The sequence below is a fragment of the Astatotilapia calliptera genome, chromosome 4, assembly GCF_964374335.1.
Source record: "Astatotilapia calliptera chromosome 4, fAstCal68.1, whole genome shotgun sequence".
Lineage (NCBI taxonomy): Eukaryota > Metazoa > Chordata > Actinopteri > Cichliformes > Cichlidae > Astatotilapia > Astatotilapia calliptera.
In genome coordinates, this window is record NC_137425.1 from 24,987,298 (window position 1) to 25,013,007 (window position 25,710).

General features: G+C 38.9%; 1 protein-coding gene across 2 annotated transcripts; it reads left to right on the top strand.

The window, feature by feature from the left end:
- The first annotated feature begins 708 nt into the window (after window positions 1-708).
- clcn7 (chloride channel 7) lies at window positions 709-25,310 on the top strand. 2 transcript variants are annotated; one of them, XM_026165609.2, is made up of 25 exons: window positions 709-972; window positions 9,243-9,320; window positions 13,404-13,469; window positions 13,876-13,941; window positions 14,083-14,215; window positions 14,362-14,471; window positions 14,870-14,950; window positions 15,037-15,099; window positions 15,224-15,307; window positions 15,480-15,573; window positions 16,445-16,509; window positions 16,728-16,844; window positions 16,939-16,993; window positions 17,491-17,551; window positions 18,813-18,954; window positions 19,699-19,792; window positions 19,873-20,045; window positions 20,396-20,447; window positions 20,552-20,679; window positions 21,329-21,414; window positions 21,531-21,663; window positions 21,957-22,016; window positions 22,102-22,278; window positions 23,571-23,651; window positions 23,790-25,310. In XM_026165609.2, the coding sequence occupies exons 1-25, from the start codon at window positions 859-861 to the stop codon at window positions 23,874-23,876; spliced, it is 2,400 nt and encodes a 799-aa protein (XP_026021394.2). In that variant the 5' UTR covers window positions 709-858; the 3' UTR covers window positions 23,877-25,310. The 2 variants fall into 2 exon arrangements, with proteins under 2 accessions (XP_026021394.2, XP_026021395.1); XM_026165610.2 differs by lacking the exon at window positions 9,243-9,320 and having other exon boundaries at window positions 728-972.
- Window positions 25,311-25,710: the final 400 nt, after the last annotated feature.

Below are 25,710 nucleotides of genomic sequence, written 5' to 3' on the forward strand. Positions count from 1 at the left end.
AATAATAAAATATATAAAATATACAGAGTTGAATATGTGCAAAACAAGTGGCATTTATATACAGTGTGGAGTGCATAATGTTGAAGTTCCAGTAGTGAAGCTGAGGTGTCTATGACGTGTTCAGCAGTCTGATGGCCTGATGGAAAAAGCTGTCTCTCAGTCTGCTGGTACGGGACCAGATGCTGCAGAACCTCCTTCCTGATGGAAGCAGTCTGAACAGTTTATGGCTGGGGTGACTGGAGTCCTTGATGATCCTCCCCGCTTTCCTCAGGCACCGCTTCCTGTAGATGTCTTGGAGGGAGGGAAGCTCACCTCCAATTATCCGTTCAGAGCACCGCACTACTCGCTGGAGAGCTTTGCAGTTGTAGGCGGTGCTGTTGCCATACCAGGTGGTGATGCATCCAGTGAGGATGCTCTCAATGGCACAGTGATAGAAGGTCCTGAGGATGCGGGGGCTCATGCCGAATCTTTTCAGTCTCCTGAGAAAGAAGAGGCGCTGCTGCGCCTTCTTCACTGTTTTGTTTGTGTGTACTGACCACGTAAGATCCTCAGCCAGATCCTCAGCCAGGTATACAGTCTTTAGTCACCTAATTATTGTTTATAATATAATATAATATAATATAATATAATATAATTTTTTGCCATAACTTTCTGGAGTCTGAAATACTGAAAAACGTCAAATCCCAGCAGCCAACGCGCCCCAGGATTGTTTTTGACCCTGCACGCGAACCTTACAAAGCGTCACGAGTTGCAGAAATAATCATGGGGAGTTGAGAGAGAATAATAGTTGTTAGGCAACGACGGCTGAAGTTAATGAAGCGAACTATTGACAGCTCGGCGTATTAGCGGGGAGCCACCATGGCTAACATCACCAAGAAAGTGTCGTGGTCCAGCCGGGGCGACGACTCCGGTTTGACCGGGGAGGGGACACCGTTACTCAACGGCTCTGAGATACCGAAACCTTCCAGACAGGTTAGCATGGTGGCTAATTTACCTTAACAGCTATTACCTCCGCTGCTTCCCAAAGAAGATGCTGTGTCATGTTTTATTAGCTATCCTAGGCTTATGTTGACTCATGTTTATAAATACTGCATGGGCTATGAATGCTTTTAATCATTTTAATGCACGGCCGCAGTCAAGCCAGCCTCCAGTTGATTTTACGTTCCCTGTGTATTCAAAGTATTACGGGAATGGATGTGGAAACCAGATTTCAAAATAAAAGCCAACTTCGAGTGAATTAACAGATATGTTAAGAACATAATAACATATAATTTAGGCTTTTTTTTTTTAGAAACTCTAATGTTACATCTACATGACACAGCCTTGTACCCTAATTGTGCCCTGTCAAGGCCATCTTATTTTGGATTTCAAAGTAAAAGCCCTGTGAATCTTCATTTTTGAACTACTCTTTCAATGAATTCATAATGCTCTTAAAAGCAAAAGTCGTATTTCCAAATACTATTTGAACTTTGTATCAACACTTTCCAACCGCAGTCTTTTTCACAGTAATACCATATCAAATAAATTCTTTCTGATTTTGCTTTTCATAGTAATGGCCCTTTGAAATTGCCGATATTTGACTTAATCTCCTAACGATTCAAAATGCTCTAAAATGAAAAATTCTTGTTTCCACAGGGTAATTCCACTTTAGATCAACAGTATACAACCCCGCAGTGATACCATATCAATATCAAGTCATTCTGATTTTGCTTTCAAAAATAAAAGCCTTTTCAAATTGTCCATAATTGACCTACCTTTCAGTGATTTCAAAATGCTCTAAAATGGAAAATTCCTGTTTCCACAGGGTAATTCCACTTTAGATCAACAGTATACAACCTCACGATGTTACCATATCAATATCAAGACATTCTGATTTTGCTTTCAAAAATAAAAGCCCTTTCAAATTGTCCATAATTGACCTAACTTTCAGTGATTTCAAAATGCTCTAAAATGAAAAATTCCTGTTTCCACAGGGTAATTCCACCTTAGATCAACAGTATACAACCCCACAGTGACACCATATCAATATCAAGTCATTCTGATTATGCCTTCCAAAATAAAAGACTTTTCAAATTGTCCATAGTTGACCTACCTTTCAGTGATTTCAAAATGCTCTAAAATGGAAAATTCCTGTTTCCACAGGATAATTCCACTCTGTATTTACAGTATACAGCCCCACAGTGATACCATATCAATATCAAGTCATTCTGATTTTGCTTTCAAAAATAAAAGCCTTTTCAAATTGTCCATAATTGACCTAACTTTCAGTGATTTCAAAATGCTCTAAAATGAAAAATTCTTGTTTCCACAGGGTAATTCCACCTTAGATCAACAGTATACAACCTCACAGTGACACCATATCAATATCAAGTCATTCTGATTATGCTTTCAAAAATAAAAGCCTTTTCAAATTGTCCATAATTGACCTAACTTTCAGTGATTTCAAAATGCTCTAAAATGGAAAATTCCTGTTTCCACAGGGTAATTCCACTTTAGATCAACAGTATACAACCCCACAGTGACACCATATCAATATCAAGTCATTCTGATTATGCTTTCAAAAATAAAAGCCTTTTCAAATTGTCCATAATTGACCTAACTTTCAGTGATTTCAAAATGCTCTTAAATAGAATTTTGCTGTTTCCACAGGGTAATTCCACTTTAGATCAACAGTATACAACCTCACAGTGATACCATATCAATATCAAGTCATTCTGATTTTGCTTTTCATAGTAATGGCCCTTTGAAATTGCCGATATTTGACTTAATCTTCTAACGATTCAAAATGCTCTAAAATGAAAAATTCTTGTTTCCACAGGGTAATTCCACCTTAGATCAACAGTATACAACCCCACAGTGATACCATATCAATATCAAGTCATTCTGATTTTGTTTTCAAAAATAAAAGCCCTTTCAAATTGTCCACAATTGACCTAACTTTCAGTGATTTCAAAATGCTCTAAAATGGAAAATTCCTGTTTCCACAGGATAATTCCACTCTGTATTTACAGTATACAGCCCCACAGTGATACCATATCAATATCAAGTCATTCTGATTTTGCTTTCAAAAATAAAAGCCTTTTCAAATTGTCCATAATTGACCTAACTTTCAGTGATTTCAAAATGCTCTAAAATGAAAAATTCTTGTTTCCACAGGGTAATTCCACCTTAGATCAACAGTATACAACCCCACAGTGACACCATATCAATATCAAGTCATTCTGATTATGCCTTCCAAAATAAAAGACTTTTCAAATTGTCCACAATTGACCTAACTTTCAGTGATTTCAAAATGCTCTAAAATAGAATTTTGCTGTTTCCACAGGGTAATTCCACTTTAGATCAACAGTATACAACCCCACGGTGATACCATATCAATATCAAGTCATTCTGATGTTGCCTTCCAAAATAAAAGACTTTTCAAATTGCCGATATACGACCTACTCTTTTAAAGAATTCAGAACGCTCTAAAAATGAAACTTGCTCTTTCCACAGGATGAATCCATGTTAGATCAAAAGTGTACATCCACACCATGGTACTACTTCAATTTCAAGTCATTCTGATTTTGCCTTCCAAAATAATGGCCTGTTGAAAATGCCAATAACTTACCTAACTTTCAGTGATTTCGGAATGCTCTAAAAAGGAAATTTTCTGTTTCCACAGGATAATTTCACTTTAGGTCAACAGTATACAACCCCACAGAGATACGATGTTAAGATCAAGTCACTCTGATTTTGCCTTCCAAAATAAAAGTATTTTCAAATTGCCCATAGACGACCTACTCGTTTAACGATTTCAAAATGCTCTTAAATTGAAAGATGCTGTTTCCACAGGATAATTCCACTTTAGATCAACAGTATCCAACCCGACAGTAAAACCATGTAAATTTTATGTTGGTCTGATTTCGCCTTTCAAATTAATGGCCCGTCGAATTTGTCCATATGTGATATACTCTTTCAATTATTTCAGAATGTTTTAAAAATGAAAATTGCTGTTTCAACACATATTGTGTTTTCATTTTGAAAAGCAAAATCAGACTCAATTGATTATGACAGAATTGAATCATAAAGATGATGTAAAAGGAAGCTGAAATTGCCACTAGGTTGTAATTGATAGTACGTTTATATTTTAAGTCTGTGGAAAGATGTCATTCTAAATAAAGAAATTACAAAACAGCTTGCAAACCAACCATGACATCTTTCCACAGACTTAAAATATAAACGTACTATCAATTACAACCTAGTGGCAATTTCAGCTTCCTTTTACATCATCTTTATGATTCAATTCTGTCATAATCAATTGAGTCTGATTTTGCTTTTCAAAATGAAAACACAATATGTGTTGAAACAGCAATTTTCATTTTTAAAACATTCTGAAATAATTGAAAGAGTATATCACATATGGACAAATTCGACGGGCCATTAATTTGAAAGGCGAAATCAGACCAACATAAAATTTACATGGTTTTACTGTCGGGTTGGATACTGTTGATCTAAAGTGGAATTATCCTGTGGAAACAGCATCTTTCAATTTAAGAGCATTTTGAAATCGTTAAACGAGTAGGTCGTCTATGGGCAATTTGAAAATACTTTTATTTTGGAAGGCAAAATCAGAGTGACTTGATCTTAACATCGTATCTCTGTGGGGTTGTATACTGTTGACCTAAAGTGAAATTATCCTGTGGAAACAGGAATTTTCCATTTTAGAGCATTTTGAAATCACTGAAAGGTAGGTCAATTATGGACAATTTGAAAAGGCTTTAATTTTTGAAAGCAAAATCAGAATGACTTGATATTGATATGGTATCACTGTGAGGTTGTATACTGTTGATCTAAAGTGGAATTACCCTGTGGAAACAAGAATTTTTCATTTTAGAGCATTTTAAATCATTAGAAGATTAAGTCAAATATCGGCAATTTCAAAGGGCCATTACTATGAAAAGCAAAATCAGAATGACTTGATATTGATATGGTATCACTGTGAGGTTGTATACTGTTGATCTAAAGTGGAATTACCCTGTGGAAACAGCAAAATTCTATTTAAGAGCATTTTGAAATCACTGAAAGTTAGGTCAATTATGGACAATTTGAAAAGTCTTTTATTTTGGAAGGCATAATCAGAATGACTTGATATTGATATGGTGTCACTGTGGGGTTGTATACTGTTGATCTAAGGTGGAATTACCCTGTGGAAACAGGAATTTTCCATTTTAGAGCATTTTGAAATCACTGAAAGTTAGGTCAATTATGGACAATTTGAAAGGGCTTTTATTTTTGAAAGCAAAATCAGAATGTCTTGATATTGATATGGTATCACTGTGAGGTTGTATACTGTTGATCTAAAGTGGAATTACCCTGTGGAAACAAGAAATTTTCATTTTACAGCATTTTGAATCGTTAGAAGATTAAGTCAAATATCGGCAATTTCAAAGGGCCATTACTATGAAAAGCAAAATCAGAATGACTTGATATTGATATGGTATCACTGTGAGGTTGTATACTGTTGATCTTAAGTGGAATTACCCTGTGGAAACAGCAAAATTCTATTTAAGAGCATTTTGAAATCACTGAAAGTTAGGTCAATTATGGACAATTTGAAAAGGCTTTTATTTTGGAAGGCATAATCAGAATGACTTGATATTGATATGGTGTCACTGTGGGGTTGTATACTGTTGATCTAAAGTGGAATTACCCTGTGGAAACAGCAAAATTCTATTTAAGAGCATTTTGAAATCACTGAAAGTTAGGTCAATTATGGACAATTTGAAAAGGCTTTTATTTTTGAAAGCATAATCAGAATGACTTGATATTGATATGGTATCACTGTGGGGTTGTATACTGTTGATCTAAAGTGGAATTACCCTGTGGAAACAGCAAAATTCTATTTTAGAGCATTTTGAAATCACTGAAAGTTAGGTCAATTGTGGACAATTTGAAAGGGCTTTTATTTTTGAAAGCAAAATCAGAATGACTTGATATTGATATGGTATCACTGTGAGGTTGTATACTATTGATCTAAAGTGGAATTACCCTGTGGAAACAAGAATTTTTCATTTTAGAGCATTTTGAAATCACTGAAAGTTAGGTCAATTATGGACAATTTGAAAAGTCTTTTATTTTGGAAGGCATAATCAGAATGACTTGATATTGATATGGTGTCACTGTGGGGTTGTATACTGTTGATCTAAGGTGGAATTACCCTGTGGAAACAAGAATTTTTCATTTTAGAGCATTTTGAAATCACTGAAAGTTAGGTCAATTATGGACAATTTGAAAAGGCTTTTATTTTTGAAAGCAAAATCAGAATGACTTGATATTGATATGGTATCACTGTGGGGCTGTATACTGTAAATACAGAGTGGAATTATCCTGTGGAAACAGGAATTTTCCATTTTAGAGCATTTTGAAATCACTGAAAGTTAGGTCAATTGTGGACAATTTGAAAGGGCTTTTATTTTTGAAAACAAAATCAGAATGACTTGATATTGATATGGTATCACTGTGGGGTTGTATACTGTTGATCTAAGGTGGAATTACCCTGTGGAAACAAGAATTTTTCATTTTAGAGCATTTTGAATCGTTAGAAGATTAAGTCAAATATCGGCAATTTCAAAGGGCCATTACTATGAAAAGCAAAATCAGAATGACTTGATATTGATATGGTATCACTGTGAGGTTGTATACTGTTGATCTAAAGTGGAATTACCCTGTGGAAACAGCAAAATTCTATTTAAGAGCATTTTGAAATCACTGAAAGTTAGGTCAATTATGGACAATTTGAAAAGGCTTTTATTTTTGAAAGCATAATCAGAATGACTTGATATTGATATGGTGTCACTGTGGGGTTGTATACTGTTGATCTAAAGTGGAATTACCCTGTGGAAACAGGAATTTTCCATTTTAGAGCATTTTGAAATCACTGAAAGTTAGGTCAATTATGGACAATTTGAAAAGGCTTTTATTTTTGAAAGCATAATCAGAATGACTTGATATTGATATGGTGTCACTGTGAGGTTGTATACTGTTGATCTAAGGTGGAATTACCCTGTGGAAACAAGAATTTTTCATTTTAGAGCATTTTGAAATCACTGAAAGTTAGGTCAATTATGGACAATTTGAAAAGGCTTTTATTTTTGAAAGCAAAATCAGAATGACTTGATATTGATATGGTATCACTGTGGGGCTGTATACTGTAAATACAGAGTGGAATTATCCTGTGGAAACAGGAATTTTCCATTTTAGAGCATTTTGAAATCACTGAAAGGTAGGTCAACTATGGACAATTTGAAAAGTCTTTTATTTTGGAAGGCATAATCAGAATGACTTGATATTGATATGGTGTCACTGTGGGGTTGTATACTGTTGATCTAAGGTGGAATTACCCTGTGGAAACAGGAATTTTTCATTTTAGAGCATTTTGAAATCACTGAAAGTTAGGTCAATTATGGACAATTTGAAAGGGCTTTTATTTTTGAAAGCAAAATCAGAATGTCTTGATATTGATATGGTAACATCGTGAGGTTGTATACTGTTGATCTAAAGTGGAATTACCCTGTGGAAACAGGAATTTTCCATTTTAGAGCATTTTGAAATCACTGAAAGGTAGGTCAATTATGGACAATTTGAAAAGGCTTTTATTTTTGAAAGCAAAATCAGAATGACTTGATATTGATATGGTATCACTGCGGGGTTGTATACTGTTGATCTAAAGTGGAATTACCCTGTGGAAACAAGAATTTTTCATTTTAGAGCATTTTGAATCGTTAGGAGATTAAGTCAAATATCGGCAATTTCAAAGGGCCATTACTATGAAAAGCAAAATCAGAAAGAATTTATTTGATATGGTATTACTGTGAAAAAGACTGCGGTTGGAAAGTGTTGATACAAAGTTCAAATAGTATTTGGAAATACGACTTTTGCTTTTAAGAGCATTATGAATTCATTGAAAGAGTAGTTCAAAAATGAAGATTCACAGGGCTTTTACTTTGAAATCCAAAATAAGATGGCCTTGACAGGGCACAATTAGGGTACAAGGCTGTGTCATGTAGATGTAACATTAGAGTTTCTAAAAAAAAAAAAAGCCTAAATTATATGTTATTATGTTCTTAACATATCTGTTAATTCACTCGAAGTTGGCTTTTATTTTGAAATCTGGTTTCCACATCCATTCCCGTAATACTTTGAATACACAGGGAACGTAAAATCAACTGGAGGCTGGCTTGACTGCAAGTCTCGAATTGGAGGTTGGCTTGACACCAGTGTTTTTACTGAGGTGTTGTTGATGTCTGGTGACTGTTACTCATATAGCAGCAACATGACTTGACCCAGAGTGCATTTGAGCATAAAGTCAAATGAATTGAGGATGGAAGTGTGCAAGAATTCACGAAGACGGCGAGTACACATCAAAACAAGAGAAAACCACCAAACATGCAGAGTGTGTTTTGGTTTGCAATTCTGGATGGTAAATGCAACCACAAGTTTTGTTTGTGACTGGGTTTAGAGGGCGAAAGTAATAGAATTAGGCCTATTCAAATTAAGTACATGATGCTCATAATTTGTTTCAGTCCTCCTGGAAAATAATCAGATTATTGCTAGTCATTCGCTGTTACTTCCATTATTTCCTAACCTGTTTGACGCTGGAAAACATCCTGGGACAAATTGGATTACCTGGGCTACAGGTAAACTGTAATGTGACTGCTTTGGGAAGTGTGATTATCCCAGCACGATCCAGTTACAAGACCTGCAGACGTCTGCCTGTCAGAGTAATACTGAAATATTCTGGAAAATCCAACTTCCTTTTTTACTGTTACCGTTTCTGCCTGTGTGGCATTAGCCAACATGAAAGTAGAGTCTCACGTTAATCCCCTTCCAAATATGCGCATCCAAAAATGGATGTTTTCTCATTTGCATCAGAAAATGTACAGGTATGGAAAAGAACATGCTTTTTGTGTGCATTTTCTGTTGTAGATTTTTTGTTTGTTTTGAAGTCGAATATTTCTTCAATAAAGGGAGCAATAGAGAGCTTCTTACTCTTAAAAATCTTACCCGACATGTATAATTTCATGTGAGTCCAACATCAAAAGATGTCCAAAAATAGACTTTAGTCTCCAAGGAGAGGGGAGAAGACTCTTGTGTTAGTTTCTTAAATGGATACCAGCAGTTAACAATGTAACATATCATCCTGAAAAGTCCTACACATGGCCATACTCATATATTTATGTTGTTGTCTGTGATGTCTTTAGCTGTCCGGATCAGGCAGTGTATTTCGGATAGGCAGATTCAGCACGGTGGATTTGGAAGATGATATAACATCAGAAGAGGTAAAGTTTGAGCTCCCAACATCTCCTCCCTCTCCTTGTCTTTTTCTCTTCTATTTCCCTTTATTAGCAGTTCTTGTTTTAGCCTCTTAGACCACGATAATCTTTCCCAGCATTCCCCAGCAAATCACTGCAGTTGTGACTAATGCAATTCAGCCACATGCTCATATTTGTTTACTGTGCCAATGCCTTGACTGAGATAAAGTTGAAGGTTGAGACGGAGCTGCTTCCCTCTGAATGATTTGGGAAAACCTACACAGAAATTAGTCGCTCACCAGCCAGAATAGTCCAGTGATGCTTGACTCACTAGGGGCACGTGATTGGAAACTGTCTGCTGGTTTCCACTGTGAGGCACTGCAAATAGCAAATTGATCAAGTCCATGCATTTGAATATATGTTCATTACATTCATTCATTACATTTTACTTAACTACTTCTTTGCAGGCTTAGGATACTTAAACCAGGACAAGAAATCCTCATACATACACTCTGACACACAGGACCACATACTGATACTTGAGCCTCTGTTAGCACGACAGGATGTCCCATCTGTTCTGCTTCTTCACACAAACCATCTGATTCAGTTATGTTTTCATTGGCTGACTGGCTGGAATATGATTTCAGGCTTGTGATTTGCTTGAGTATGATAAACAAAATGTTATTTCCAGCTTGTTTGTGGCTCTGTGAAAGTAATTTCTTTACTTAGTTGCATGCTGCACAGATGGATGGCAAGCTAAAGCGTAATTTATGGTGCTGCAAATGTGTCCGTCTGCCTAGGTGTTTATATTTGGACAGGGAGAGGGGTTTTCACACATCGCAGATGTGCTCTTGTGTAGCCTCACAAGATCCTGTCGTCTCGCTGCGGGAAGCGGATGATGTATGCATTTGCTGAGTTTGATTAGCTAACAAGTGGGCTGGAATAGGGAAGGGAGTGACAGTGGAGGTCACTGAATATCCAAAAAAACCCCATCTGTGTAGGTTCTCAATCATCCAGGTTAGAGCATGGCGATATGACCAAAAATATTTATCTCGATATAGATTTGAAAATTTGTGATAACGATATAACTGACGATATAATTGACACTAGACAAGATACTTTACAACTCCACAACTTTATTTGTGCAAAAAAAAAAAATCAAGGTATTTTCAAATTAAATGAGCAGCTGTTTTTTATGTGCATTAAAGTTATATAAAAATTTAACAGTGCAAATGCAAATTCCTTGCTGAAAGTTTAACCAAAAGAATCAGAATCAGAAAGGGTTTTATTGCCAAATGTTGAGCAGGTTTACAACATTAGGAAATTGCTGCGGTGCTTCAGTGCAAACATACTGTCATAAATTGCACTTAAATAGACATGAAAAAATAAAAGTAAGAATAAGAATTAAAAGTGCTACGTAGAAAGATATATACATGAGTGCAGGTGGTGATCAGTGCCAAACATGGAATGATGCAGTGAACACAGCGTAGGGTCATGTGTTAGGGGTGGGAACAGTCGTACGTTTATTGTTCATGTGTCCAACAGCAGAGGGGAAGAAACTGTTCTTATGGCGAGAGGTTCTGGTGCGAATGGACCGGAGCCTCCTGCCTGAGGGGAGCAGGTCAAACAGACTGTGTCCAGGGTGAGAAGGGTCAGCTGAGATCCGAGCTGCACGCCCCAGTGTCCTGGAGGTGTACAGGTCCTGCAGAGATGGGAGTCTGCAGCCAATCACCTTCTCAGCAGAGCGCACAACACACTGCAGTCTCTGTTTGTCCCTGATAGTGGCTCCAGCGTACCACACGGTGATGGAGGAGGTGAGGATGGACTCGATGATTGCAGTGTAGAATTGCATCATCGTCCGTGTTGGCAGGTTGAATTTCTTCAGCTGCCTCAGGAAGTACATCCTCTGCTGGGCTTTCTTGATGACGGAGGTGATGGTGGGCTCCCACTTCAGGTCCTGGGTGATGGTGGTACCCAGGAAGCGGAATGAGTCCACAGAGGTGATGGGGGTGTCAGTCAGGATGATGGGGGGGAGTGGGGCTGTGTGCTTCCTGAAGTCCACAATAATCTCCACTGTCTTCTGGGCATTCAGCACCAGGTTGTTGTGGCTGCACCAGGACACCAGACGTTCAACCTCCCTCCTGTAGGCGGACTCATCCCCGTCCGAGATGAGCCCAATAACGGTGGTGTCATCTGCAAACTTGATTAGCTTGACAGACTGGTGGGTGGAGGTGCAGCAGTTGGTGTACATGGAGAAGAGCAGAGGAGAAAGAACACAGCCCTGAGGGGAGCCGGTGCTGATGGTCCGGGAGTCCGAGACATTCTTTCCCAGCCTCACATGCTGCTTCCTGTCCGTCAGGAAGTCAGTGATCCACCGGCAGATGGGATCAGGCACATTCATCTGGGAAAGCTTGCCTCGGAGATGGTCTGGAAGGATGGTGTTGAAGGCAGAGCTGAAGTCCACAAACAGGATCCTGGCGTAGGTTCCTGGGGCGTCCAGATGCTGCAGGATGAAGTGTAGGGCCATGTTGATGGCGTCGTCTACAGACCTGTTGGCTCTATATGCAAACTGCAGGGGGTCCAGGAGGGGGGCCGTGAGGGTCTTGAGATGGGAGAGAACTAGGCGCTCAAATGACTTCATGACCACAGATGTCAGAGCCACGGGTCTGTAGTCATTTAGTCCAGTGATCCTAGGTTTCTTGGGGACAGGGATTATGGTAGAGGACTTGAAGCAGGCAGGCACATGACATGCCTGCAGTGAGGAGTTGAAAATGCCAGAAAACACTGGGGCCAGCTCGTTTGCAGTGTCTGAGGGTGGCAGGAGACACACCGTCTGGGCCGGGAGCTTTTCGAGCATTCAGACTCTTAAACTGCTTCCTCACATCTGCTTCATGAATATGAAGAGTTGTGGTGGGAGGAGGTGGTGTGAAATCCTCTTTTGTGTGGGGTGAGGAGGGGGGTGTTGTAGGTGAACAGTTTGAAGGTGGTGATGGCTCTATGGAGGGGGGAGAGGTGGGGGAATTAGTGTCCAAAGTGCCTCTATTGTTGGGGCCATTGGAGGTGTGAAGGCTGCCTGATGGCATTTCCAAAGGCATTTCCAGTGGAAATTGGCCGACATATCCTCAGCATAACCGTGTATAATATCCACAAAACTTAAAAAGAGGTTATACACACACAATACTGTAATACTATGCTGAAGCACAGTACGTATCACTCCGCGAGGCTCCTGCCTACGATAGCCGTAATGCTCCGACAATCCATCAAGCGGTGCGGGTTTGTAGCTTAGCAAAGTCGTACTAAAACATTTGACAGATTTTTGAGCGCCGTGTACATAAAATCATTTCGAGGTCAGTAAACACAACCAGAATTCATACATAAGGCACACGGGATTATAAGGGGCACTGTCGATTTTCAGAAAAATCGAAGAATTGATTTTAAGTGTGCCGTATTTTCCAAAAAACGCGGTAATAACGAAGGTCCGCTAGCATGCTCTACCAAAATTAGTGCTTTGTTGTGTATCTGATGGACGAAAGCTAAACCAGTTCATCACCACTGAAATTGCAGCATTTTTATAAAGCAATTCTGGTTCATCCGTTTCATTCAACAATCCGCTTTCGCCCTTCTCACTCTCTGTCGCCGGCACGCTTTTTCCGCCATGTGCATATGAAAACAAAGGCACTGCCATTGCGCGTTTTACAATTCATCAGCAATTCATCCACCAGGAATTTACTGTCATCTGTGATTCCTTGTATTGATGCTAAGATTATGATTGATGCTACAATTATTATTGTAGCTTCATTTCTAGAGAAGTACATGTGTGGTTATGGCGTAGGTTACACTGTAGTGTTTCAGAGGGGTTTGTGGTTACAGCTATGATGTAGACTTTCTGGAGAAACTGGCTGGGATTGAGTTGTTAAGAAAACTTTTGATTGTCAAACCTGTCCCCTAATTTTCTTCTGAGTAAGAAAAAATGCATCTGATGCTTGTGATTCATTGTTCCACTCCCTGCTGCTGTATGTAAAATGTTTTAATGGCAGTAAAATAGTTTCCAGCCACATAACTGAGGTCAGAGGTGATGCGTTAATGCTTTTTTTTCCTCGCCCCCTGCAGGACCCTATTAGGGGCCGACCGAAAGAGATCCCACACAACGAGAAGCTGCTGTCACTTAAATATGAGGTAAAACTGCTGTTAACCAATCAGAATCCTGTGTTTCTGATAAGTCTTGAATAAGCTGGATTACACTTGGTTACTTTGATGTTTTCACAAGAAGTGAAAATGTCCTTTTTTGCCATCTTAAGGAAGAAACTAAAGACTGAGCCAGCTATAAAGATGCAACTGTTTGTAATGTTCTTAAGCAAAGTGGAACTGTCAGTACTTCAGGAGATATGCTTTGTATTGTCTTTGAAATTTTGTATATACATCTAAAAAATGCACACAAAAATTGGTCAGATTTTTGGATGTCACTTTCTTTAAATAGATTATACAATTGAACCTAGCAGGAAGAGCTTTTGTGTGGGTGTTGTTTTTTTTTACAGATGTATTTGATTAAATGAAATGTATTCATCTGTCTGTTTCATTGTAGAGTCTGGATTATGACAACATTGAAAACCAGCTCTTTCTTGAAGAGGAGAGAAGAATGAGTCCCATGGTGAGTGGTGCAGGAATCTTTTGCAGAAATGGTAGTTTGCCTGGGCTCTGTATGAACTCCATTATTTTCTTTCTGTCTCGAGTCTTGTGTCTGGCTGCTTTATCCTGCATCACTTCTTGTCTTCTCATCTTGTGTTTTTAGGGTTTCCGCTGTCTGGAGATCAGTCGTTGGGTAATCTGCGGTCTGATTGGCATTCTAACGGGTCTCATCGCCTGTTTTATAGACATTATGGTGGAGAAACTGGCTGGGTACAAATATCAAGTTATTAAAGAGAGTATCCTTTAGACGTGTACAGCTTTTTAGTCCTATTTTTTTAGTACCACGTAAATATGCAAGGCTTAAGGAACTTTAATTTTTCTCCAAATCACTCAAGTGATTTCAGGAAAAAAAGGACACTTCCTTGACTCTGAGCCTTCACAGACATTGAAAAGTTTACAGAGGTGGGTGGGCTGTCTATTTCTCTCATCCTCTGGGCCGTTCTCAACTGTGCCTTCGTCCTGGTGGGGGGCATCATGGTTGCGTTTTTTGAGGTAAGACAGAAAGCAAAAATATTCTTGACCTTTTATGATTAGCCTAAATTTTGAATTGGAACCACTTCTTCCCCATTTGTGTGTGTTTTAATAATAACATTCCTCAAGTGCAAGAATGGGTTTTGGAGAAGTGTGACATAAAAGCTTTTGCTTTTTTTCCCCTTTTTTGTTGCTCTATTACATATTCCTTAGCTACAAACTATTCAAATCGTTGTGGAAGTGAAGATTTTTGGTTAGTAATAGCACGTCTGTCAATGTCTGAGTCCTTCTTTGAAATACTGATAATTTAAGCTAAATGTGTTTCTGTTTTTGTGACAGTGCGGTTTACTAGCATGTGATGAGGCACTGTGTGTACCACGAGTCTTCACATGTATCTTTTCCTGTTCTTTCTCTTGTAGCCAATAGCAGCTGGAAGTGGTATTCCTCAGATAAAATGTTACCTAAATGGAGTCAAGATTCCCAGGGTGGTACGGCTCAAGGTACGGCCACGTAAAATACCAGTAACTTAGAATAATGGCTACACTAGATCCACCTTTACATCTTTATGTCCCGTTGTTCTTTGTAGACGCTGGTGGTGAAAGTGATTGGCGTTATATGTTCAGTAGCTGGCGGTCTTGCTGTTGGAAAGGTAAACTATATTAAAATCCTTCATCTTTTTGTAAACATACACTCAAACTGTGTTCTAAACACATTTGAAACACATTTTTAAAAAAGCTTTTAAAGCTGTCCTCTTGTTTGCCCACGATCGTCAGGAAGGTCCCATGATTCACTCTGGTGGTGTTGTAGCTGCGGGAGTCTCACAGGGCAGAAGCACCTCCTTAAAACGGGACTTCAAGGTAAGCGTGTGTTGAGATCCTGAACACTAACATGCTTGTGGGTCACAGTATATATTTAGTGTGTCACATCGATTGACATTGTGACAAACTCCATATATCATAATATACTAAGTTTGTGTGTGTTTGACAATAGGAGTGGTTAATAATATGAAATATATGTGTGTTTGTGTAGATGTTTGAATACTTCCGGAGAGACACAGAAAAGAGGGACTTTGTTTCTGCTGGAGCTGCTGCTGGAGTTTCTGCTGCTTTTGGGGCACCAGTTGGTAAAAACACATAATCTGCTTTTGCTGTGTGTGAAGTTTAGCTGCTTTAAGCTCTACAACAGTATGATTATATATGCCCACACTAAAAGCAAACAAAAAATAATAGTTTGCATAATAAGATCTTTAGAAGTCTTAAATTTGATGCACTGGGATCTACAGAAACCCTCTGACATACTCTTATTAGTCTGTTGATAACTGCCTGCTGTGATTATAAAGCTGCCTTGTGCATGTTGATCAGGTTATCGTGTGAAGAGTGCTGCTGTGATCACGCTTGCTAACTCTGGATTAGTTTAAGGGTGTTATCACACCTGTAGTTTGTTTACTCTGGTCCGAATCAGCTGAGTAAAAATTTGTAGATTAACCCTGTGGTTTGGTTTGTTTTCACACAGAAAAATCCAAGTGAACTGAAATGTGTCACTGGAAACCACATGAGAATGTTCAGTCCACTCATTTGCCAGATGTGTTAATAAAATAATAATAGGGTTAATAAAAATTAAATACAAGAAGAAGGTGCTGTGTGAGAAAACCAGTAATTTATGTTTACTTAACAGCTAGCTGTTAACCCGTACAGACGTTTGCACATCTATAGCACCTTCTTGTGTTGAGAATACAAAGCACACAGGGCAACGGGACATTTTTAAGCTCAAACTTTAACATACACCTGGTAGTTGGCTTGGATCATGTTCACACCATAAACAAACTGACACTACCTCCTCCGAAGGGTCTCTGTGTGGTTGTTTTGGTCTGCACACAAGTGTGTTTTGTCACTTCTCCAAGTCACTTTTTCAGTCTGAAGGAAAAAACAAACAAAATGAATATATAAAAATGTAATGCTATTCTGGTTTCTAAACTCTCTTTCTGTGGTCGACAGGCGGAGTTTTGTTCTCTCTAGAGGAGGGAGCTTCTTTCTGGAACCAGATGCTCACATGGAGGATAGTAAGTCATGAAATGAGCATTAACCCCTATTAGTGAGCACAATATGTTGAATCAACAGCATTTCATCCAGAAGTCTAATAAATTGAACTGAATATCTTTACTGTCATTGTCGCTTAAACAACAAAATTAAAAAGTTGGCTAAAAGATTGATTAAAACACAAGTGGATAAGTTTTAGTATTTCCTACATCTCCTAAATGCTTGCCCTCCTCCTCTGCAGTTCTTTGCCTCCATGATCTCCACCTTCACACTGAACTTCTTCCTCAGTATCTATCATGGCAAACCAGGAGACCTTTCCAATCCAGGTCTCATTAACTTTGGACGCTTTGAAAGTGATGTAAGAGACTTGCATTAAACATAAACAGTGTGCTTTTTGAGGTTAATTAATTTTTGTGGTCAATGTAAAAGCACCGACTTTTGTCTCTTTTCAGAGTGTGGCCTATTACTACTACGAGATTCCTTTGTTCATGTGTATGGGAGCTTTAGGTAAAGTTTTTTTGTTTTGTTTTTAATTTCTACAAATATGCACAATTCTTCATGTGGTCCATTTTGGTATACACTATCAGCTACAACCTAAAACCAATGATGCCTAGAGGTGGCATTTCCTGCCACTAATCTTCCCTAGAAGCACAGTGCCCCCCAACACATAACATGAGCTGCTCGGGAATAGTTCACTGCATAATCAGAGACCCCAAACACTGAATAGGAATGAGAATCATCGTCTAATTCTTTGCCAGTTCCGCATCAACTCATCAGTCACACTCATTTGCATCCAACCTTTCCAGTTTCTTTGATCAATATTTTTCTTTTCTTCTTATTTTCCTGAGAGTTGCATATTGCAAATCGATCATCAGTCCTGCACCCAGTGGGTGTCACTTCTAAATGTTTCTCAGACTGATGACAATACCACTGTTCTATTTCACTTACACTATCGCTCCTGTTTATTCATTTCATTAATTTGTTTCCGTTCCTGTCCTGTGCAGGTGGGTTGTTGGGAGCGCTCTTTAATTCACTCAACTACTGGCTGACTATCTTCAGGATCAGGTAAAGTTTAGATAGGACTCAAGCAAATGCAAACCAAACTGTCATTAACTCAGAAAGGAAATATTTCAGCAAAGGTTGTGAATAAAGAAGAGCATGTGTGTGCATTGTGCCAACAAAAACATCACATGGAGAGCTTGAAAATGTTGTTGGTTGACACAGACTGGGTGGGGTGCGAGATGAGGTTTTTTAAGAGAAGACTTAAAATGGATTCTCGGAAGTTTGTGATTGACATGTGTAAAAATAGCCTCAGTATAAGAACAGGTACGATCACCGGGAGGCTGACTAATGTGGGAGACGACTCGTACTGAGAAGTGTTCCTGGCTTCCTGCTCTGGAGCTGGCTGATATAAATGTACTCAGATCTTAATATAATACACACTGTGTGTAGTTTGCTAATGCTTATTCATTCTCAATCATAATCAAAACATTAAATCCAACTGTCATGACACCAGATTTTTAATAAATGAGTGTCAGTTTATTTACAATATTAATTGACAGGAAATGGGGAAACAGGTGGTCTGAGGATTTGATTTCATATCTGCAATTTTTATACTCTTTCCACGGTGGAAAGTCTGTATTAAGAGAAAGGGAGAGAGGAGGCATGCCCGATTTGGTCACGTCAGTCACACGGCTCTGTCTGTAAGCGCAGAAACCCGACTTACCTGCTGTTCCTTCTGTGTGCGAGAGTAACCAGTAAGATGAGAGATGACTTGTGGTGAGGAGCTAAAACTGCTTAATGGCTTGTTTCGAGGCTGTGAGTGCACTGAGGTGCTGCACAGGCCCAGTATAAGATAAATGAGGAAAATTTTGATATGCAACTCTTAACCCTCCAAATAAGCCTAATGGATCCTTTTAAAAAAACAACCAAAAAAAGAAAGACTTAATTGAAGCAGTCTGAAAACAAAACAAAGTTTATCTTTAATATTTCTTTAAAGATAAACTTGAAAATAAAATATTTGCCTGGCTGGACGGTCTTGTTTCTAAAAATAACTCCTCTGGTCTGAGTCTAAGGAAGTCTGTATTTCTGTCACATTTCTGAGCAGTAATTACACTCGACATTTCCAGTCACATGGCCTGAAGAGACACAAAGTCAAAGAAGCTTTGTTTCCCTCTCATCTGTTTTTATTGGACTAAGAGCTGCTTTTTTTATTTGGGAAAGTCCAAACTGAGAGATCAGCAATGTGTCAGCATTTTAGCGCAGAGCAGATTAGGGCGTGGCGTTGTACATGAAAATGTCTAAATTTAATGTGTCTGTGTGTTAGGTATGTGCATCGCCCATGTTTGCAAGTGATGGAGGCCTTGTTGGTGGCTGCTGTGACCGCAGCAGTGTCATTCACCATGATTTATTTTTCCAACGACTGTCAGCCTCTGGGGCCCGAGCGCAATGAGGAGTACTCACTGCAGGTACACCCACATTCGTTTCCACTTGACTGAAAACACTCTCTCGCTGCTTTTTTCGATTTAGATGATGATGCATAATAACGCTAAATATGGGTCACAGTGTTACAGCAGAGCCGGGCAGGATTAGTTTTAAGATGGACGGGGAGATGGTGAAATGTGTGACAAAGCAAATTAAGACCAGCACGTGCAGATTTGTAGAGGACCCTGCTCATAATGATCCTTGGCACTTCCTACTTTTTAACCTCAGTAAAGTTTCATTTCAATAAAGTTTACCAGCATGGCGTAAAAACGGTACTTTAAAGGGATCTAAGGGGATGCAGGATGTTTCTCTCATAGAGTGCAACATTTTAAGAATTTATGTATTACCATGAAAATTGGTTGAGACATTCAGATGTCTCTTTTATATTCAATCATTCCCATGTTTGCTGCTAATTAGAAAACAGAATGTCCGGGAACAGTTTTGGTTCAGTGCACTGTGACTGAGACTAGCTGTAGATTAGAAGCTCAGATGATGGAAGCAATACCAGATTTAAATGTTATAATAGTTTATGCTTTTATAGATTTTTTTTTTTTCACTTCTGATTGGGTAGCAAAATTGTGACATCATGTTTGTATTTAGGCACTGTGGGCATCCGATTCCTAATAAAATCAGACGTGATAAGCAGTTTTTCTGTTTCTGTCTTAAGCCCTTCATTTTGTGGCTCTTGAGTATTTTGTGCCATGCATCATTTTTCTGTCTCTGTTTAGTTGTTTTGTGCAGATGGCGAGTATAATTCCATGGCTACAGCATTTTTTAACACTCCTGAGAGAAGCGTTCGTAGTCTCTTCCACTATCAGCCGGGTAAGATGGTGCACTATTGTAGTGACTTTGTTTAAACCATTATACTCTCACTAATTACTTTCTTTGTTTGTGTTTTAAAGGAAGTTACAACCCTATGACACTGGGTTTGTTTACTCTGACCTATTTCTTCCTGGCGTGTTGGACATACGGCCTGGCAGTGTCTGCTGGTGTCTTCATCCCGTCTCTTCTAATAGGAGCAGCTTGGGGGAGGCTGTGTGGGATACTGCTTGCCTCTTTCACTCCCACTAGCCCGGTTGGTGCTCCTCACAGTGACATTTGTTTTAGTTCCCATTTTGAAAACTAGCTAAATTTAATGGAGCTGACCCAACAAGTTAACATGACCGGTATCATGGACAGTATTAGCAAAGCAGTGGAAGAAAATAGTCTTTATTTAAAAAAAAAAAGAGAACTTTTAATTACTTCACAAACCTTCCTACTAAACTTGCTAGCATTATTGTGTTATTAAAAATATGGGATAGGGAAATAGGTGTTATCTGAAACATGTTAAATGCATATTTTTATTAATTTGTCTAGATTATTGTTACATTAAGCTAATATGCCAATTAACATGTGTTAAAGACTTTGCTCCATGTATTTTCATAGATTTGGGCTGATCCTGGTAAATATGCTTTGATTGGAGCTGCAGCACAGTTAGGTGAGTAACTGTCACTTTAAAAAAAAATTTTGTAATTTTATGTATATTGTTGTAAATATTTAAATTTGTTCTACAATGTGCTGCATACTTCCTCCTCTCTGCAGGTGGCATTGTAAGAATGACTCTCAGTTTGACTGTCATCATGGTGGAGGCAACTGGAAACGTCACATACGGCCTTCCCATAATGCTCGTTCTCATGATTGCCAAAATAGTGGGAGACTACTTTCAGGAGGTGAGTGAAGTCACAGACACAACCTACTCCTCACTCCACACTGCTGAAGTTAGTCCAGTGTAGGGTGATCAGATCCCAGCATAATAAATGCTACTGTATTTTATCTGAATGCAAGTGCTTAGTAAATGCATTTAGCGTAAATTTCAATTTCATTTAATACATTAGTCTTTTGTAAACCTATATTTTCCTTTTCTGTTGAGAGGAGATAAAAAATAAAGTTTTTGTTTGTCTGACAGCAGACACTTTGTCCTAACCTGCTGGAATAATTGGAGATTTATCTGAACGTCACGACCACGCCTCAGACACTTACCTTCTGGTTCCATACCTATACATTGGCTTCCTGCACTGTAGGCTTTTTGTTCTCATTTTCGTGCCCAACCCTCCCCCCGCTTTTCTCAGTTCTTACACGACTCATTTGTACCCGGGGGTTTGGTCGGCCTGGAAGTCCTCACTGAGGCCTTCCACAAAACCTCAGTCTCAGGCTTAGAGAGTAGAATCCAACCACTGTAACCTTTCAAGAAACCTTGCGGATTGAATTGAGGATGTTGTCCTTGCTGGTGAAATTGCAGTTGGATCTACTGTGTACAGTTTATGATAGGAAAGTAAGGCACAGACAGCATCTCCAACCACTCTTATTTTCCTGCTTTAGGGTTTATACGACATTCACATCAAGTTGCAGAGTGTTCCCTTCCTGCACTGGGAGGCTCCTGCCACCTCCCACTGGCTGACTGCCAGGTAGGATGGATGGATGAACTTGTGTTTGTTTTTCTCACTGTTTCTTTTATTTTATAATCAGTACTTGCACTCTTGTTGTTTACCTTCTTATCACCATTGTCCTCCTCGCTGTCCAGAGAGGTGATGAGTTCTCCAGTCACCTGCTTCAACAGGATAGAGAAGGTGGGAACAATCGTGGACGTCCTTAGCAACACATCAACAAATCACAATGGCTTCCCTGTTGTCGTGCAGGTTTTGGATAGTGATGAGGTAACTGTTTGAATGTTTGTTTGTTTTTCTGTTGAAAGTTTGTGTTTGAGGTGTTAAAGGGTTGCTCGCTGCTAAGTAGTTGGTTTTGTTTCTTAACAAAAGGTCGTGTTAAGGTGTTTGTAGTCAAATCCGTGGAAAGCGTTGTTTTTGTGTCTCTTTGTGTCAATTTTTGGCACCACTTTAGCAAAGTACATAAGCTACTTTAAGAGCAGATTGGAGTTGACGCAGGAGAAAAATGTGAGACATGTTGCCCTGCAGTGTAAGAGATTATTAACACCTTCCTCTTCACTCAGCCAGCAAAACTCTGCGGTCTCATCCTGCGCTCTCAGCTGATTGTTCTTCTCAAACACAAGGTAACAGCTGATCTGAGATCTGATACGAGAGCCTGTAAAACCTGATTGCAGTTAGGCCAGTTTGCACCATCTTCTTTCCTGCCAGGTGTTTGTGGAGTTGGCCCGGTCCCGGCTGTCTCAGAGGAAGCTCCAGCTGAAAGACTTCAGGGACGCCTACCCCCGCTTTCCCCCAATCCAAAGCATCCATGTCTCCCAGGACGAGAGAGAATGCATGATGGACCTCACTGAGTTTATGAATCCAACACCTTACACTGTACCACAGGTAACAGATGCAGTAACTGCAGTTGTGCAAGCACCAACAAATTTGATTAGACTTGTAAGTTGAGACTGCTGCTGCAAAATGTTAAATTTGTGGGTTTACAGTTTTCTTTTCATTCTTTCATTAAAATGCTTTTCAGGATGGTTTTTGATGTTTTGTTTGAATGAAGTCAAACTAGGGCTGCTCGATTATGGCAAAAATGATCATCACGATTATTTTCACTGAAATTGAGATCTCGATTATTTGACGATATTTATTTAACAATAACAATGTATTGAATAATGGCTTTAAAGATTGTCAAAACAAATAATATAAAATAGTGTGCAAATACTGATAACGGTGCAAATGTTTGCAATATAAAAAATAAATGAAAAATGTAAACATCTATGTTTAGTGAACTTCAAAATACTGCATAATATTTATGCATACAAATAACCAAACATCAAGGCAAGCTGTGTAGCCACACAATGCACAATTGTATCAAACTGACACTGAGGTATGTCAACTAAAGTTGCTGCTTGAACACAAATAAAATAAAACATTGAAAGTACAATACAACTTTATTTGTATAGCACATTTAAAAGACCAGTGGTACACCAAAGTGCTTTACAATAAAAACAGGAAAATTAAGACAATAAATAAAAGACTATTAACAAAGTACCACATATGTCATTAGGTTAAGGGCACTAATTATACAACAATAAAAGGGAATATAAGAACAAAGTTACTAAGAACAGATATAGCTAAAAGATAAAGTACATAAATAAGAAATTGAACCAAATTTAAAATAGGGCCACTAACTTACTAAAAGTAGTAACTTTTATAAGAAATAAATAAAAACTAGTAGGCCCAAGTCCCATACAATCTCAAAACGGCTCAACAAAACATGGTTCCTGCAACCTCTCAAAGGTTTTTAGCCAAAAACGCCAGCTTATTGACATGATCAGGCTTCAGGGATGCACGCAGGCACTTGACAACATTTCCACCAGTGCTGAAGACTATTTCTGATGAGGCACTTGTGGCTGGGATGCAAAAATATCCTCTCCTCTCCAAATAACTTCTGCTTAGCTTTCCGAGCTTCCCTCGGGTCCTCTTAATTGTTGCGACGCGTGTTCGAAACGAGAGGTGCGCTCGATTTGCCACACGGAGCAGCGCGAGAGTAAAGCACGAGGGAGGTGCTAATAATCGGCTCAGTCATTTTTAATGATCGTTGAAAGCCCAGATCAAAATTTCGATTAAAATTCGATTAATTGAGCAGCCCTGAGTCAAACTTTAACAAATCGTTCTGTCTGCAGGATACATCACTCCCCCGTGTGTTTAAGCTGTTCAGAGCCCTGGGACTGAGACACCTGGTGGTGGCAGATGATGTGAACAGGGTAAGACGGTGTGTTTATGTTTCAGTGTAAAGGATTTTTGTTTGGTTGTATTTCCCCACATACTTCACATTTATTTTGCTATGATGATTGTCCTGATTAGTTTGGTTTTTTTTTTCTTTGGTTTGTCACCTCCTGCAGGTGATTGGACTGGTGACAAGGAAGGACTTGGCCAGATATCATCTGGGCAAACATGGGCTGGAGGAGCTGCAGCTTGCCCAGACATAGTGTGCCCACATACACACGCCCATAGACTGACCACATGTTGCCTCAGAAGCTGTTGACCATCCGTTTGGCAGCCCAGAAGGACGCCTTCAAGGGCCAAAGATCTCTTTTTTGAATAATTCTAAAAAACATCCACCCCTCTGTTAACGCTGAGTGACGGCATTTTCTTCTAAAGGATTCAAATTAATAGTTTTTCCAGGATAATTCCAGGAACTGTATTTTATTTAATAATTCACCAGATTTTTGCGCTGAGGCAACAGATGACGCTTGACTTTCTTGTCTTTTATTCTTAATCGTTTTGGTTGTTTAGTTGTTTTTCACACACTTTTACAGAGTTTTACACACACACACACACACACACACACACACACACACACACACACACACACACACACACACACACACACGCACGTCAATGGCCCCAAATAAAGTTGGACTGGATCAGTTAGAATGAAAATCAATTTGCTTATATTCTAAACAAATCTGTTTAATTTTTGTTAACTTGGAAAATATTTTGCGTTGTTAGCCACAGCATTTAAACCAGTGACGGATGAAGTGAATCACTCATCTCAGCAGCGTTGTGCTGGGAAACACTGTTGCAGACTGAGCATGCTCCCTCATTGTAACAGACTACATGGAAAAAATACTCATGAGCAGCATGATAAATAACCCGAGGTGTTGACCCAGCCTCCAAACTTCCAAGTTTTTAATCCAGTCAAGGATCCGTGGAACCCATCGGATCACCCCTGAGAACCCACTCCCCAACCATCAGCTCCCAAAGGATTTTCTTAGTGCATTTCTACTGTTGTTAGTCCCATTCTGCCTCCCTACTTTCATAAACTGTTAAATGTTAGTTCCTTCATGAGGTTGTGTAGCTGGATGCTGTGGAAATGCAGGTGTACAGGATGGTAACTTGCTTCAGATTGTGTGCTTCAGATTTTATATTCCTGCTGCTGCGCTACAGGATACTTTGAAGTGTTTTGCTTAGAAAATCTGATTGTGAGTTGTCGTGTTCAAGAGCTGGTTTAAAGCACAGCTACCGACCACTGAAGGTTTGCAATGATATCTGTGTTTGTGTAGTTTTGCACTGAAAGACTGCTGTTATTTATTGTACTACTTAGATTGGTACTCAAAGGTACTTTTTCCACCTCTGAAGGTTTGCACTTTGACCTGCTACTGAAGACTTCCCACGAGTGTCCCTATTGGAGCTCTGTATGAATGTAAACAATAGTGTGCCACATATCTTCTTTGCTACCTTGACAACACATTTTTCTTATTGATTGTAATCGTGTCTGTTTGTATTTCTAACACTTCAGTCAGCAGTGTTGTCGATTTCTTTGGGCTTTTATTGTTTTTACCCTTCCAGATGTAAACATGCAAATGTTGCTCTATTTTATGGATAAACCTTTTTGTGAATGAATAAAGTTTTAACTATTATCATACAACTCTTTTGTACATTTAAGAATGAGTCCAGGCACTTTTCTTTTCAAGCTCCATAGACCGGTGGTTTTCAACTACTGTGCCATAGTAGTATACCAGTGTGCCATCGCAAATTATTTCACTTCAATTAATTGGCCCAAAAGATACAATTTAATAATTACTGCCAATAATCATTGTTGGGCATCTGTGCTTTCACTGCAGTGACTTGTAGTAATTACCACCCACCTGACATGAACGAGTAATTACTAGTCAACTGTTTGCACAAAATACTAGTCCTTAGTTTAGTTCTGTATTATATAAGATGTCCGTCCCAGTCTAAGAGGATCAAATTTCTACGAATGTTTGTCACAGGATCCCAGACACAGAACAGCAGCACATAAACCCTCTGTCCCAAAAA

What these genes read in the sequence shown, in the direction of transcription:
- clcn7 (XM_026165609.2), top strand. Translation starts at nt 859, where the DNA reads ATGGCTAACATCACCAAGAAAGTGTCGTGGTCCAGCCGGGGCGACGAC. An exon ending in TGGAGCTGCAGCACAGTTAG is followed by an intron (nt 20,448 to 20,551) that starts GTGAGTAACTGT and finishes TCCTCTCTGCAG; the next exon opens with GTGGCATTGTAAGAATGACT. An exon ending in TCCCACTGGCTGACTGCCAG is followed by an intron (nt 21,415 to 21,530) that starts GTAGGATGGATG and finishes CTCGCTGTCCAG; the next exon opens with AGAGGTGATGAGTTCTCCAG.